At 40.1% G+C, this 15,759-nt stretch overlaps 1 protein-coding gene across 3 annotated transcripts in view; it reads right to left on the reverse strand.

The window, feature by feature from the left end:
• The window catches only part of LOC121941822 (cell migration inducing hyaluronidase 1), a 141,767-nt gene that overhangs the window by 41,443 nt on the left and 84,565 nt on the right, over positions 1-15,759 (reverse strand). For all 3 annotated transcript variants that reach the window (XM_042484707.1, XM_042484725.1, XM_042484717.1), the window contains exons 14-19: positions 15,386-15,591; positions 12,951-13,020; positions 12,325-12,453; positions 4,665-4,750; positions 2,786-2,917; positions 2,479-2,514 (exon numbers count right to left, since the gene is read on the reverse strand). In XM_042484707.1, the coding sequence (XP_042340641.1) occupies positions 2,479-2,514; positions 2,786-2,917; positions 4,665-4,750; positions 12,325-12,453; positions 12,951-13,020; positions 15,386-15,591 (659 nt within the window). The remainder of the gene's footprint in view (positions 1-2,478; positions 2,515-2,785; positions 2,918-4,664; positions 4,751-12,324; positions 12,454-12,950; positions 13,021-15,385; positions 15,592-15,759) is intronic.

Consider the following 15,759-nt stretch of genomic DNA (forward strand, 5'->3'; position numbering starts at 1 on the left):
ACCATACTGTAAAATTGTTAAATTGATTTGAGAGTAAGAATGTGAGAATATTACTCAAACGTCACAATTACTTGTGGGATTAAAACTGTGTTTCTTTGTTGAGTAAATAATGCTCTAATATATGAGGCTAAGTTAAAATGAGTCACCTAATATGCAGCCTACCAGTGTGTTACATAATGCATTGTGTATATAATTTATGTGCCAAATGTCATTTCTATCATTCAGTGATGTGAATAATTAATGGAATCACATTTGTATTGCACTTTTCTAGTCATTTTTGACCACACAAAGTGCTTTCACACTACAAGTCACATTCACAAATTCACACACGCGCGCACACACACACACTGCCAAGTGAGGCTACTGTACAAGGTGTCACCTGCTACTCCCTTTTTTTTAACCATTCACACGCACTGCCACGCTGATGGAACAGCCAGAAGAAGCAATATGGTAATTTGCAATTTACGGTCTCGCCCAAGGATATTTTGTCGTGTTGACTGTGTGAATCCAGTGAGATGGGTGCTTAGAGTGACATGATTGAAATCTTCCAATATCATGATGAATGCATCAGGGTGCTGAGTCTATTCTCGTGACAGTCATGTGAATGACGTCACACGAAACTGCTGCCGAGGCTCTTGGGTGAATGTAAACAATGGCGACAATGTGCGAGTGTTACTTTGGGAGGTAGTATGGTCTAAGACCCACTGCCAGCATCTCAATGTCCTGATAACAGATCTTGTCCTTCACTGTAATATGTTCCAGGTTACACCATTTGTTGTTTACAAATAAAATTAGTCCCCCACCTTTTCTTTTCCCAATCGCTGTCATATCTCTGTGAAGCCGGGTAAATAAACACAGGAATTGGGGATGCTGCCACATAGCCATGTCTCTATGAAGCACGTAAGACTACATTCCCTGTATTCTCTCTGGCTCTCCACAAGAGCCCTGAGCTCATCACTTTTGTTGGTCAGGCAGTTGGCGTTTCACATGAGAATCGATGGTAAAAAAGTCTACCTCCACCTCTTAGCCTTTATCTTTGCCCCGGCTCGACACCCACAGAAGAGCTTCTTTAGCTCAGTTGGTATGGGGTGTTTAATCACGGCTTTAGTCCTCCTGTGCAAGGAGATCTTTCTTCGTGTAGGTATTCCTAGCAGTAGCAAGCACGTGAAAAATAACTTTAAAAAAGTCTTTAAAAAGACAGTTTTTCTGTCAGTGGAATTCCATCAGTTTTCAACACAAGGTATTTTATTGTGAAACATTTGCAGGACCTTGTTGACAATGCAGTATTTTGCACGACTTCATAAATGATTGAAGTATGTGCTTTTAATTATGGAAATACAGTAGTCATAACAATGCGTAATGCATGCTGGTAGGATTTGTGTCCAAGCTCATCCTGACTTGCTCTGACGTCATGCAAAAGTGTACGACGATAATTTCGCGACATTAAGAGACTGAGATTTTAGAGCCAGGTGCTGCAGTTACTCTCCACCAACTTCAAGGCCCTGGGCATGATGGGAAACGCATGGCTCTCGATTGGTTCAGAAGATGACTCAACAATATGACTCTTCAGATGAACTTTTTATTTTTGTTGAATTTCAGAGATTTGGAAATCATTTGTCTTATCTGACATTTTTTTCTCTTAACAGAATACATGTTGTAGCTGACGACATTTTGCTGTCAGAGAGTAAATACATTCATCATCATTCTTTTTGCAGTAAATACTAGCGCCACCATAAGGACAACTGGGATAAAATTTCATGTGAAGCATGAAGACATCATTTCCATATATGGTTCCTAGTTTCATTTTCTACTTACCTTCATGCAAATGGAAAGTGATATTATGATATTAAAAGATGTGATAATTATAATCATTATTATTATATAGACTTCGATAATTAACATAACTGTGTTATTAACAGAATGTTAATATCACCAATAGGAAGTGCAATGCTTTGCAACATTCAAACCCAATAATGTTTTCATTAGTATATAATCACCTGAAAATAACAATTGTTTGTACTAGTTAGGTTGGAATGAGCCATTTGTAGCGACATAGGTAGCACTTTAAGGGAGCCTGCTATGTTGTACTTCCATGTCTTTACAGTAGGGTAAGGCAACTGAAGGTCATCTTTTTAACTTAACAAATACACAGCCTTATATTATATTCTGTTCATGATCCCTTCACCCTGTATATACTGAAACACTAAGTAGGCATTTTGAGAGTCATGAACTTTGGAAACTAACACAGAGAAAATACTGGGTTTAGAAATGTATGCAGATATGTGTAGTGTGGATGTACTGTATGCACCCATAGGCACCCTGCTTTGTAAAGTCAGTTGAAAACTTCTCATCAGTTTCCATCTCTGTAACCACTGCACCCCTGAATTAGCATCAAAGTGCTCTGTTTCCCAGTGTATCCTGAACAGACTGTTTTCCAATTACTCTGAAAAAAAAGGGGGGGGGGGGGGGGGGTCTTACCTTGCTAGAGTGAGGCCAATGCCATTATCAGCAAATCTGAAGAGAGAGAATATTATCACTACAGCAACAGTCTCCACACACAGACACACAAACACCCACACACACTAATGGCTATAAAGTTACATTTCTTGACTTTGTCGTCAAATGTGCAGAAAAGCAACCTGTGCTACCAAAAAGTCACAGTGAGGACTTTGAATGACATTCAGTTGCACTGGAAGTTGACAAACATCACACAGACCAACATATATTAACTCACTTATTTATTGATATTAATATTATTATATTGAAAAATGAATGCAGTACTCACTGGCAGTCATCCAGCCAGACATCCCCTCCTCTCAGCCAGGCTCCGTGGTCCTGGTTCTTATAGGCTATGAAATGATGGATTAGAGCAGGGACTCTGGGCTTAAAGGGATCAGCATCCTGGTGGGGGCCATACCTATACAATTGAATGGCACCATCAACACCACAGACATACAGAGTGGAGAAACAGTGTTTGCTTACAATAATACAATTGCATTTAAATGTATTTGCTTACTGCTGTTTATTCAGGGCTGCAAAGTAACTTAGTAAAAAGTCCACTCTTACTTGAATTTATAATCCTTTACATTTCAGTCCTGTTTTTTATTTGATATACAGGTTGCAGGTCCCACAGTTCAGTTTGAAATAACACATGTATCAAACACAAACACAGAGGAGCATCTGTTAATAGATGTGCTCTCAGACCCTTCCCTCTGGCAGCAGACCTGCTGCTCCAGCATACAAAACAAAAAGGGGCAGAGCTTCATGCCCTCTGCTATCAGACCTTTCAACATAACATAATCTCTCAGTGCCACCTTGCTCCAAAGTACCAAAGTAAATGAGCCCAAGTATTTAATTTTTCTAATTTTTCTATTTAATTTTTATTTTAATTTTTTAACAACTGACAAAAAGTAGGCCTAATAAAAACAAATAACACACCTGGCTGATCACATAGCTGATTAATAAATCCACCAAAGCAGATTGACAGAGGCAGACCTGTCATCCAGCTGCTTTCCATTGCTTTTCTTGTTATCAGGGGCAGATTTAGCAGATTTGGCTTTGATTTCACCCATTCTCTAACTTGGAATGGTGGTGGGCTTGTTGGCATCTGTAGAAGAAGTTGTGCTGTTCTTTACCCTCCCTATTTAACTAATACAGACGTGCAGGTGATGCTGAATTTGCAGAAATATGTTTTCAAGTACTTTTTTTTTCTGGGGGATATATATATATATATATATATATATATATATATATATATATATATAGGGTTTTGTTTTGAGGTTTACTATCTCAGTGCTCCCTGCACAGAGACTTTTGCAATATTACTGATAGAGAAAGAAGCCTGTAAAGGCTTACATTATGCCTGAAACTTGAAAATTGTGGTTCTGAAAGCTATATTACACAACTTAAAGGCAATGTTTATGCCTTAGTTTGAGCCTAGGTAGTGAAGCACTTAAATGCACTAAATGTGTTTAGATGGATATAATGCCTTTTGCATTTCAAAAAATGTTAATGTCTCATTAAAACCCAGAATGATATGGTGGATGTTAAATGCACTAAATGGGTTTAGTTTTGAGGTTTACTATCTCAGTGCTCACTTCACAGAGCCTTTTGCAATATTACTGATAAAAATACTGACATTTTTAAAGGAAAAGGCCATTATGATTGCTCATTCATTATAAGGGACCTTAGACTGTCTTATTTTCTCCTCGGTATATTACTATTGCCATTTAATGAAGCAAAAGTAATTAAATGAAAACATTTCTGCACGCATATCCGATTGCGTGATTAATAGCAAGAATAATCGGTAGATTACTCGATTACTAAAATAATCGATAGCTGCAGCCCTAATTCATATCGCAATAATAAGGTTATGATGAGAGACTGGTCTGATTAAACTGACCACAAAGGACTAACAATTACACATACTGGTGTTCACTTCTACTTGAGTTGATTTTAATACAAATAATGTTATATTCACTCACAAAAGATTTAAAATGACACTCCCTGCTCTGCTTCTGTATTATACCAAATCCCAGCATTGGTCAGTTACAAAACATCAACAGGAAACTGGCCTTGACAGACTTGAAATCCATCATGCTGAATTACTGGGTGTGATTTCAGCCTGTCATAGAGGGTGTTTGTTACGGGATGAGGAATCTGACCTGGCTCCAGTTAGAGATAGGAAGGGTCTCTTGTCCTTGTCATTTGCCTGCGTAGTCTTTACTCCATTATCAAGGATCATTCCAGCCTGGAAAAAAGGAGGAAAAACTACATTGTCAAGGGGTCATAGCACAACTCTTAAGATTTGATTTACCAAGGACCAATGAGGGAATTTCAGACACCAGTCAGACTCAGTATGTTAATATATTCCATTGGGCTGCAACAAATGTATATTAACTCAAGCTGCCCTCTAGCTATTATAATTTTTGTTCAAAACCTGACCCTTTAGTTGAGCTGAAAGAATTATTTTAGAGTTGTTATCTCTTCATGCGAAGAGTGCATTGTCAAACATGTTTATTGGCTTCTTCAAAGTAGTCAGGTTCAGTAGCAGGGAACAGAAATTTCTCTTTTGCAGTCCTGATACATGTTGCACAGCCCAGCGTGACAGATTGATAGGTATGTGCGTGCATGAGGGAACTGTATCGCTGTGTTCCAAAAGTTGCTCAACATGCCCTTCATCTCAGCACATGCCTTCAGGGGAATCCCTGCCGCCATCTTATGGGCTTATGGGCTCCATTTCTCTAAAAAACTGAAGTTACCTTGGTGAGATGGACCCTCAGAGTGGTGAGGGAGTGAGTGAACAACGATGGTCACTCCACTCTATATCACCCACAATGCATTGTAGTCATGCATGTGAAGCATGAAAATAAATCTATGTATAAGCAGTAATAAGTACAGAAGATGGAAAGACTGGTAAATAAATAAAAAAATAATTACATTCACTATCTGACATGCTTTTCAGTTTCATTTTTCTAATGTATCTTATAGATCTGTATTTGTAGGCTTACATGTGTATAGATTTACTCGTCTATCAGATAGGTGCTTAAAATGAAAACTGCCACATAGGCTAATTAATTGCAGTTAATATTTAGGTGTATGATTGTTCTGTTCAACTTGTTTGTTTCTTTATTCCCAAACATTATCTGTAAATACATGGGAAAAATTGCCATTTTGCATTTTGCAATCATAAACACGTAAAAATAATTGTTATGATAATCATGATACAGATCACAATCTTAAATTATTCAATCAGAAAGTGATGCAGCTAAGTGACTGTGGGTTTATTACATTTATCTGCAGAAGACACCTTCAGATCTCAGAAAGGAGTCTGCAGGTATTTATTTATACGTATTTCTGATGGTTTGCACTGGTGCTTGAGGGACAGAGGATCACCTGTGCGCTACAGCTATGAGTCTGATATGACTGCTCACTGCTGGGGGAACACTGGACTTTCAATGCTGGAACATTTCGTGAAGTCAGAGAACCTGAATTTATTTTAATTTTTTTGACTTGTTTTACCCTAAACCTGTGGTGGAATGTAGGCTAAGTAAACATGGCAATATGCTGTTATTTTGAAATCGACATGAAGTAGGCCTGAGGAAGAGAGCGGTTATTAGACTGATACAATTAGCTTGACAGCGAGCCAGCGTTGAAATGTATGGCAATAAAGACTGTGGTGTTCCACTTCAAAACCGACTGCTGAATCCTTAACGCCCCAACACGACATGGTGTCAGAAATGCGGCAGCAGTAAAAGTGAGTGTAACAATCAATAAGAGGAGAGCATAAAAGTCAAGATGTGCATCCGTGAACAGCAAGATGTAAGACAACGGTTCAAGCATACAAGGAGTGCAGCCCCCCCAGCTAGCGGCTAGCCTGCCGGCTACACTCCACCCAGTGCCACATTCACCATTCAACCTCCCGAAGCATTTGACTTTTCAAAACCCCAGGAATGGGAAAAGTGAATAAGAAGGTTTGAAAGATTTAGTATGGCCAGTTACCTCCATCTGAGCTCACAAGTTAACCAAGTAAATACACTGATCTGCTGCATGGGAGATAGCACAGACAAAATTCTGCAAGGTCAGGTTTTAACGGATGGAGAAAGACAACAGTATAGCAAGGTTAAAGAGACATTTGAAACATACTTCGTACCCTGGAAAAATATAATCTACAAGCGGGTGAGATTCAATCAAAGAGTGCAGCAAGCTAACGAGACTGTAGACTCCATCATTATTGCACTGTATAACCTAGTACTGCAGCTATGAACCACTTCATGATGAGTTGATAAGAGATCGCCTTGTCATCGGACTGAGAGACACCTGTCTAGCAGAGAGAAAGCAGTGAGACAAGGACTCAATGCTAGAAAAAGCAGTCAATATGGCAAGACAGTCTGAAGTCATAAAAAGACAACAAACAAACCTCAAAGAGGAATCTTAAAATGAAAAAAATTATGCAGTGACAACCAAGAGTAAGAAACACGACGCTCATGCAAAAGACCACACAGCAGCCCAAAAACATATCAACAAAGTCAAAAGCACCACCTGATCACCAGCAATGCTACAAATGTGGAAAATCCCCAGCCCATGGAAAATGGGAGTGCTCAGCCAGAGAGGTGACATGTCACACATGTGGAAAGAAAGGAAATTACATTAAAGTGTGTGCAAATCTGCTAAAGCTGTACATGTAGTTGAGAACAACAGCAGCTCTGATGACACACCTTTGTTCCTAGGCTCAGTAGATACAGGCACAGACTCATGGTATACCACTTTGACCATCAGAAATCATTAAGTCAGGTTCAAGATAGACACAGGAGCTGATGTGTCAGTCATTCCAGCTGCAACACACTGCACTGTCACAGAGAACAGCAAACAGTTGATAAAGACAGGCAGACCACTGTTTGGCCCAGGGGGTACATCACTCACTCTTAGGAAGGTACAGAGAGTTACTCTGTAAGGTGAGCAAGTGATTCAAGAGGATGGGTATGTAATAAAACCCTCACGTAGCTTTGTTAAGCAGACCAGTTAGTGTGAAGCTTTACCTTGTGAGCAGGGTGGACAGTATTGACAAATCTGTGATGGCAGAATCCTATCCAAAGCTGTGTCAGGGTTTTAGGAATGCTTCAGCAGCCCTACAGTATCAAACTGAAGCCAGATGCAGTTCCCCTTTCCCTGGCAACCCCCAAATGTGTTCCTATCCCTTTACTTGGAAAAGTGAAAGAGGAGCTTGAACACATGGAGACCATGGGAGTAATCTCCAGGGTGGAGGAACCTACAGGCTGGTGTTCAGGTTCCAACAAAGAATGGCTCCATGCGCATCTGTGTGGAGCTCACCCACCTGAATGATGCAGTATATAGAGAGAAATACATTTTACATTCAGTGGAACAAACACTTGGATCTCTAGCAGGTGCTCAGGTCTTCAGCAAGCTGGACGCTAATAGAGGATTCTGGCAGATCCCATTGTCACCTGAGTCAGCACGCTATACAACATTCAAAACTCCCTTTGGCCATTTCTGCACTTACAGACTGCCCTTTGGCATAGCGTCAGCAACAGAGCATTTTCAACAGAGGATGTCAATGATCCTGGAAGGGCTGAAGGGAGTAGTATGTCACGTGGCTGATGTCCTCATTTCATAAAGACTAGCACGAGCACAACACCAGATTCCATTCACCATTCGGCATCACACTTAACATGGAAAAGTGTGAGCTAGGCAGAAAGGAAGTGAAATTCCTGGGTCACATTTTATCTGCTGATGGAGTTCAACCAGACCTGGTTGAACCAGAAAACAAAGGCAGTCAAATCAATGAAAGAGCCATCGACTGCAAACAAGGTCCGCATTTTTTTCGGGATGGTTAATCAACTGCAAAAATTCATACCAGGGTTGGCAGAGATGGACAAGCCCCCGAGAGACCTCCTCTCAAAGAAAAATCAGTGGGTTTGGAGCTGCAAGCAACAAAAAGCATTTGACCAGCTGAAAAACGATCTCACATCACCTCTGGTGCTGACACTTTATGACCCCAATAAAGAGCTTAAACTGTTGTCAGATTCATCATCCTATGGGCTTGGCGCGGTCCTCCTACAGAAGGAAGGAGAGCAGTGGAAACCGGTTGCATACGCCTCTTGCTCAATGACAGAGACAGCAGAGGTACGCGAAGGTGGAGAAGGAGGCATTGGGACTGACATGGGGATGCAAGGGTTTTAGAGATTTTCTCATGGATTTTCTTCATCATTTCTCATTACTCCTGGTAAAGTGCTGCACACTGCTGACACGCTCTCACAGACAATGATGTAATGGAAGACACAAACATCTATGCGGATGAGCTAATCAACAGCATGCCCGCCAGTTTATCGTATATGGCACAAATTAGAGAACAACTGAAGTAAGCGAGTGTTTGCTCAGAGGCGTGGCCATATTGACAACCCCAGGTCTACCACGCAGGCAAAATAAGTAGGACCGTGTCTTTGAACAGTAAGACAAGCATTGGACTCTGGCATTGCCATTTTAAAGTACACTTAAGAGTGCTTGTTTTACCTTCCTACCTCTGCGGTTTTGTTATTTTAATTCTCTTGTTGGTGAGAATTAAGCCATTTTAAATTGTAATTTTACCCTTTCAGTTGTATATTTTTACCAAACGGCTGTCTTTTATTTTTTTTAATTTTAAGTGGCTGATTTTAACTTATTGCATCCTGTAAGACTGTGAGACTTTAAACATCATCCCCTGCATTGTGTTTTTTTACAGTGGACACAACAGTGGTTTACTGGTATTCTAGGAACTACACACTACTGTGTGATATAAATTTCATAGGCAAATTCATTCCAAACCTGAACCTGAGAAAGTTGTTGCATGATGGATATGAGTTCAAGTGGAGAGACATTCATGAAAAAGAGTGGTAAATGGATTGCATTTGTGTAGAGCTTTTCTGGTATTTACGACCACTCGATGTGCTTTTACACTACATGTCTCATTAACCCATTCACAGACTGGTGGCTGAGGCTACCGCACAAGGTGCCACCTGCTACTCAATAATCATTCACGCACACGCTCACACTCCAATGACCCAGCATCAGGAGCAATTTGGGGTTCAGTATCTTGCCCAAGGATACTTGGGCGCCGGGGATCGAACCGCTGACCTTCCAAATAGAGGATGACCTGCTCTTCTTCTGAGCCACAGCCGCCCTGCCTGGTCACAGCTGAAAACTACACTCACCACAGAGCCCGTGTTGGCGTACTTTAACCCATCCAAAAAAAAAACAAAGATATCAACGGACTCATCAAAAAATGATGTTGAAGCTGTGTTACTAGAAGTTGAAGGAGAGGACTGAAGGCCAATCGCCTACACATTCAGAATGAAGACTACAGCTGAAAATCGCAACACTCAAATTAAGAAAGAATATGTAGGACTTGTGTATGGATTTGAGAAATTTGACAGCTATGTCTATGGCCTACCACCATTTGTGACTGAGAGAGACCACAAGCCATTCATAACCTGCTATGTGTGTTATCAGATACATGAAGTCAGTATTTGCAAGAAATGGATTCCCCGTGGTTATCTATGGACCCTGCTACAGTTGCAAGGAGTTCCAGAGCTGAGGAGTATGATCCTAGACATGTGATTTCAAGCCCCCTGTGTGGCCAGTCAAATGGTTAAGCAGAGTGGACAAAGTCAAACCAATACTCAAAAAGGCAAAAGACAGTAACTCCAACCCTTATCTAGCTTTATTAAGTTATAGAGCCTCATCGCTGGAACATGGCAAGTCTCCTGCTGAGCCTCTTATGGGACATAGGTTACACGCCATTCTTGCCTAAACTGCTCAACACACGAAGTACAGGGAGGTGAGACAGAAACTGAAACATCTACAAAAGAGACAAAAAGCAAACTATGATAATTCATCAAGAAGTGTAGTGCCACTGGCTAGACATGACACATTGAGAGTAGAAGATTCCAACATCTGGAACAAGAAAGCTACTGTTCTGGAGGAGGTAGGTCCAAGATCCTACACTGTCAAAACAGAGGATGGTCCTATCCTGAGGAGGAAACATAGGAGTTTGCCTGAAACACAAGCGACACTGCAAGAGCACAAAGATGAAAAAGATCCTGCTGTCACTCCATCAGCTGATCCACTGCCACCTGTAACAAACAACAGTGGATCAGCTAAGCAGACACACACACTACCTGTGCTGAGAGGATCTGCAGATAGTGCTAAAGCTCCATAAAGACTGAATCTTTAAAACAAACAAAAATAACTGAAATTACACTGATACATTGAAACAACAAATATGCTTGTAAAACAAAATGAGAAGAAAAACTTTTTGTTGGAGCAAGTTGTTTGTGTTTTATGATACAAAGTTACAGCTTGAAGTTGCTAGATTGCAGTCTAAGGTTGCTTGATCAATGTGTCTGTGTTGAAGTTGAGTTGTAAATATTTCCATCCACAAGGTGGCAGCAAAGGATAGCGTTCTACATGTGAGCTACATATATTGCATGATGAGACTGAGAGTGAGTCATAGAGGAAGAACACATATAATGCTGCATATACATTATGGGCATGAGCAACAGCAAAAAGGTGTATTCATCAGTCTGTTGAACGAGTCAAAGGCATGCGTAATAGCTGAAAATCTAGGAGCACATAGGTTGGCCAGTTTTGTAGATTTTTTTTCTGGTGAATACTTCTGTAGATTCTGCATGGCTAAGAAATCAGAAATTCAGTCACTGACTGCTTGTATTTTTGAGTGTAGAACACTGGAACTTCATGAGGTCCATTTGAAGTCTGCACTGGAAACTGCCACTTTGTGCTGTGGAGTGAAAAGGTGTTGGTATTTGAGTAAGACTGTCACTGAGGACTACCCTCCAGGTATAGTACATGATCTGTTGGAGGGTTGAACACCTGTGGAGTTTGCTCATTGTATATCTCTTTTGATATTGAAAAATATTTCACTCTAGAAAAACTTAACAAGTTTCTTCCTGAATACAAGGTAAGATGAGCAAAACTAATTTAAAAATGGTAATTTTTGTACGTCCCCTTAAATCAAGAAAATATGTACCAAATCAAATTTGTCTCAAATCTCACTCAGTGGTTCCTTTTCCATAACAAGGCTGGAACCATTCAGTGCAACTTCTATCAAAGGAAAGAAGCTAGCAAACAAGCCCCAGATGTTTCAAAACTCTTAAAAGTGTGATACTGTAACTTTTCCTGAGAAAGAACTGTCTTGATGATAAAAACCATCCTGAGCCTGCTTGCTTCTTCAAAACAAAGACACAACCGCTGTGTTGCTGCTTTGACACAACCTCTTCTCTCCCAAACATCCTGGGGTGGCAGCCTGACATGAGTTATGCTCCTATTAAGATGATCCAAATTAAAAGTGAAGAAGGATGGTAGGGAAGAGAGTTCACTGTTGAGTGCAGAAAGAGAAGGGTGATAAGGATAACATTTCCTCTCCACCCAGTGCCTCATATATCTCTCCACTTGAGTGGAGCTGTGCTGAGCTTGATGCCACAGGCGCCTCTAAACCCTGTCCTCCCTCTCCTTTGGCACACTTTCCTTTGTTTCCTTTGTTTCTGTGGTCTGTCCTTGATTTTGTTATTCTCACTATTCGCCTATTGCTTTTCCCCTCTTTGTTACTTAGCAGGTCACATCCTGCATTCTGTAATTTTAGTTTTATCTCCTCATAGCTCTCGATGTGATGTTGTATCTTCAATATTGAAAATGAATGCAGACGAAGTTTAATTCTTTACAATAAAAACTGGAAGCAATGAGTTTCAAACAAATCAAATCGATATCCTGACTTACAGAGTTCTGTGAAAAAAAGAGTGCCCTCAGACTCACCCTGTAGTTGGAATGGGCTCTGTTGTTGGTGAATTGGCCCATAGGTGTGTGTTCAGTGTGTCCAGGCGAGTACAGGCCCTCTGAGGGACCAGTGGGTACATGGTGGAAGATGAACCAGAAACCTGTTTCCTAAGGGATCACACACAGACATATACATATTTTAAAAAGGCTGTTAATTAGTATAAATGTAGAACAACATGAAACCTATGCAAATGTGTAGTTTCCTAGTGTTTCCTAGTATTTTTGTTCGTACATAAGCCCACAAACACTCCGTAACACATGACTTTAACATTCTATGTGTCAGCCTGTCTGTTTTTGTGTTGTTCTGCCCAGGTATGCAAATGACAGCGGTTATTACATTGGCAAGGACTAATGAGATTGCATTCCACCCTATAAAACTTTGTAAAACCCCAGAAGTCCGATCATAATTAGCACTCTATCATAATGAAAGTGAGGCAGTGGCTGAGTCTGTTGTCTTCTTGATTCTAAATTTAATAGCAGTACTCAGCCATTAATCTGACCTGGCAATGCTGTAATGAGATAGACCTCCACCTGGAGAGAAATGAGGGGAGGAGGAAGGAAAGGCAGAGAGAGGCGGATGAGGAAAAAGGATGTTAGAAATTCACCTCTGAGCCTGCAGCAGCACAGTTGATGAGGTTGTTGTTGGGGTTGGCGATCCAGAAAGTTGAAGTTGCGCTGTATAGAAGAAGAAAAGAAAGAAGGAAGAAGAAAAAAAGTTCAGTTATTGGATTTTCAAAAAATATAATTTAGCAATGATGTAGTGGAAAGGGTGACCACTGCCTCTTAGAAGACAAAAACAGTAACTGAGTAAACTGAGTAAATTACTTTTCAGTTTTTGTTCTAACACCAGTGCTGCTGGGAGAAAATTGGGCTATGTCTTTTAATAGCATTTGGTGGGGATCACACATAGAACTCTTAGCAACTGAGAGTTGTGAGCTGGTTCAAAGTCATCACCTAAAAACCGTGCGTCATTTCACGTTGGAAGGAGTTTTCAGAATGAAAACTTCAGATTTAGAGACACAATTTTTAAGCCACATAAAGATGACTATTGTTATAAAGTATTCTAAATATGCATAAATGCTAACAACCTTATGCACATAAAAACCCATTACAAGTATGTTCAGAATTCATTATAGACATTGGCATCATGATGAGTTATGAGTATTTTTCTAAAGCATTATAAATATCTAGGGTTAGGGTTGGGATTGATAATAACTATGATTATACAGACCTACAGAGGCATTATAACACATTAGAAGTGTGTTCATAATGTGTTATAATGAATTATAGACATGGGCTTCATACAAAGTTCTACCATTCCTTCTCACACATTAATGTCGCTGACACTATAATCCAGTAGCCACACTGATTTAATGAGACGGGAGATCTCTCTGATTCTGCTTAGTGAGCAACTGATTTATCACAGAGTAAATTTCATTATTCAGAGCAACAAAGAAAACCATTACAAGCACTGATGTTGCTAGATGTACATCCTGCATCCCTGATGTATTCAAATCTGAGAGAATGCAGTGAAGTCACTAGTGATGACTCTGGGGGTCGCATCCTATTATTTTCCCAGATAATGCTACATCGAAAACAACAAATCCATGTTAAAGTTAATGATAGCTACAGTGGCATTGTGTGACTTTACTTTGACAGTATGTCTTATGTCACAGAAATGACTGAGAGTGTTTTGGATATTATTGTCGTACTGTTGCAGATATGTCCGTTTGTGTTTTGGTGCTGCTGCACAGATCTGACACCTGCCTACTCTGATCCCCAGCTCTCTAAAACTCTGTGTGCCAAGGTGTCAGTGGCAAAGCACGGAGGTCCCCTGGGACTGCTCCTCAACAATACCTAATTTTACAATAAGAAAATATCCGCAAAATCACAAATATGTAGGATATGCCACAGACATACCTGTAGTCATAGCAACGTCTGGTGTTATGGCAGATGCTGTATTTATTCATGATGATGATGACCCAATGATGCTTTACACTCCAGGAGCCCCGCCCAGTTTTTCCACATTGTGATAATGAGTGATTGATACTGTTGGTGACTCATATTACTGTTGACCCCATGGTTCTCTATTGTCCAGGAGCTGCATGTGTTAAAATATTATTTTCACCAGCGGCCAGCATTTATCTTCACCCTGTTTTGTTCATTGTCTCAATGGACGAAAGTTAAACATAAAAAACTCAAAGAAGAATAAGTATATTTCTCAAAATGTTAAATGATGACATTTATAAAGTAGCTTATTTAAATTAATATGGATCATCACATATCAGTGTCTAACATTTGCTTTACTTGAAAGTGGGTAGATGATTTTGGTGCTCTCTATACTCAACTCCTGATGTCGTATTTGTGTAATGTTTGTTACAAAGACTGTAAGTGAAAATACATACAGGGATAAGGGATTTCATTTGTTATATTTTCATATACAATTTCAACATGAATATAGCACCCTCTACCCTCTAAATTGCCCTGGGGCCCATTCAGATGACAGCCTGTGGATCCTGGGGACTCAGTATATTGAAAACCTACGAACATCATGGTAAAAGTTGTGGGAAAAAACATAAATAAATAAAGGGGTTATATCTGTGTTGTCTGACACCGGGGTGAAATTGGTATGATCATCATATGGACACATTTTAGTTTCAGTTTGCATTGACCACTTGGAATTGTATCAGCAGTTTCTGTGTTACATTTGTCCTGGGCCCCTTGCATCTTCGAATGAAGACGTTGATAAAAAAAAAAAAAAAAAAAAAAGAACGTTTGTTTTATCCTGAACACACATTTTCTTTGGCTCTGTGATTCCATGGAAATTGTAAGATCAAAGTTCGCAAAATTGTTAAAAGCTTTACTTTACACCTGCCTCATCTGAGTATGGATGTTTAGATGTCCTTTGAGAGGTGTCAAAGATCCCAGCCATGGGTCAGACTGTATGTGCAAGTCCTGTTTAACTGAATAAGCTTCAGACATATCGAGATGCATTTTTTTTTGTTACACCATTTAAGCACATTGAACACATGTATCTTACCTACAGTCTTGCCGTGGGTTGGCCACATATCCTGGGTAGGCTCCTTCAGTGATGTTGCGGCACATTTTGCTGTCTCTGTCTGAGGGGAGCAGGGTCCCAGCTCGCACCATCAGACCCAAACAGTGGTCAAACGTGTTCCTCTCTTCTGGACCATCCTCAGTGAAGTAACAGTGGCCTAGAGTGTCATACCCCACCACATCCTTTACCTGCATGGGAAATAGACATTGATTGAATTGAATTTTACCAAACACAGGCTGAGAGTATGTCACACTCTTGTCACAGATGTAATTAGAGAAAGAATTGCCCACAAAGACTGCAATCAGCTGTGAAAGTATCAACTTTCTAAAGCAAACGTCCTTGTCTTTCCATCACTT

This window comes from Plectropomus leopardus, chromosome 1, assembly GCF_008729295.1.
Source record: "Plectropomus leopardus isolate mb chromosome 1, YSFRI_Pleo_2.0, whole genome shotgun sequence".
NCBI classification, from domain to species: domain Eukaryota; kingdom Metazoa; phylum Chordata; class Actinopteri; order Perciformes; family Serranidae; genus Plectropomus; species Plectropomus leopardus.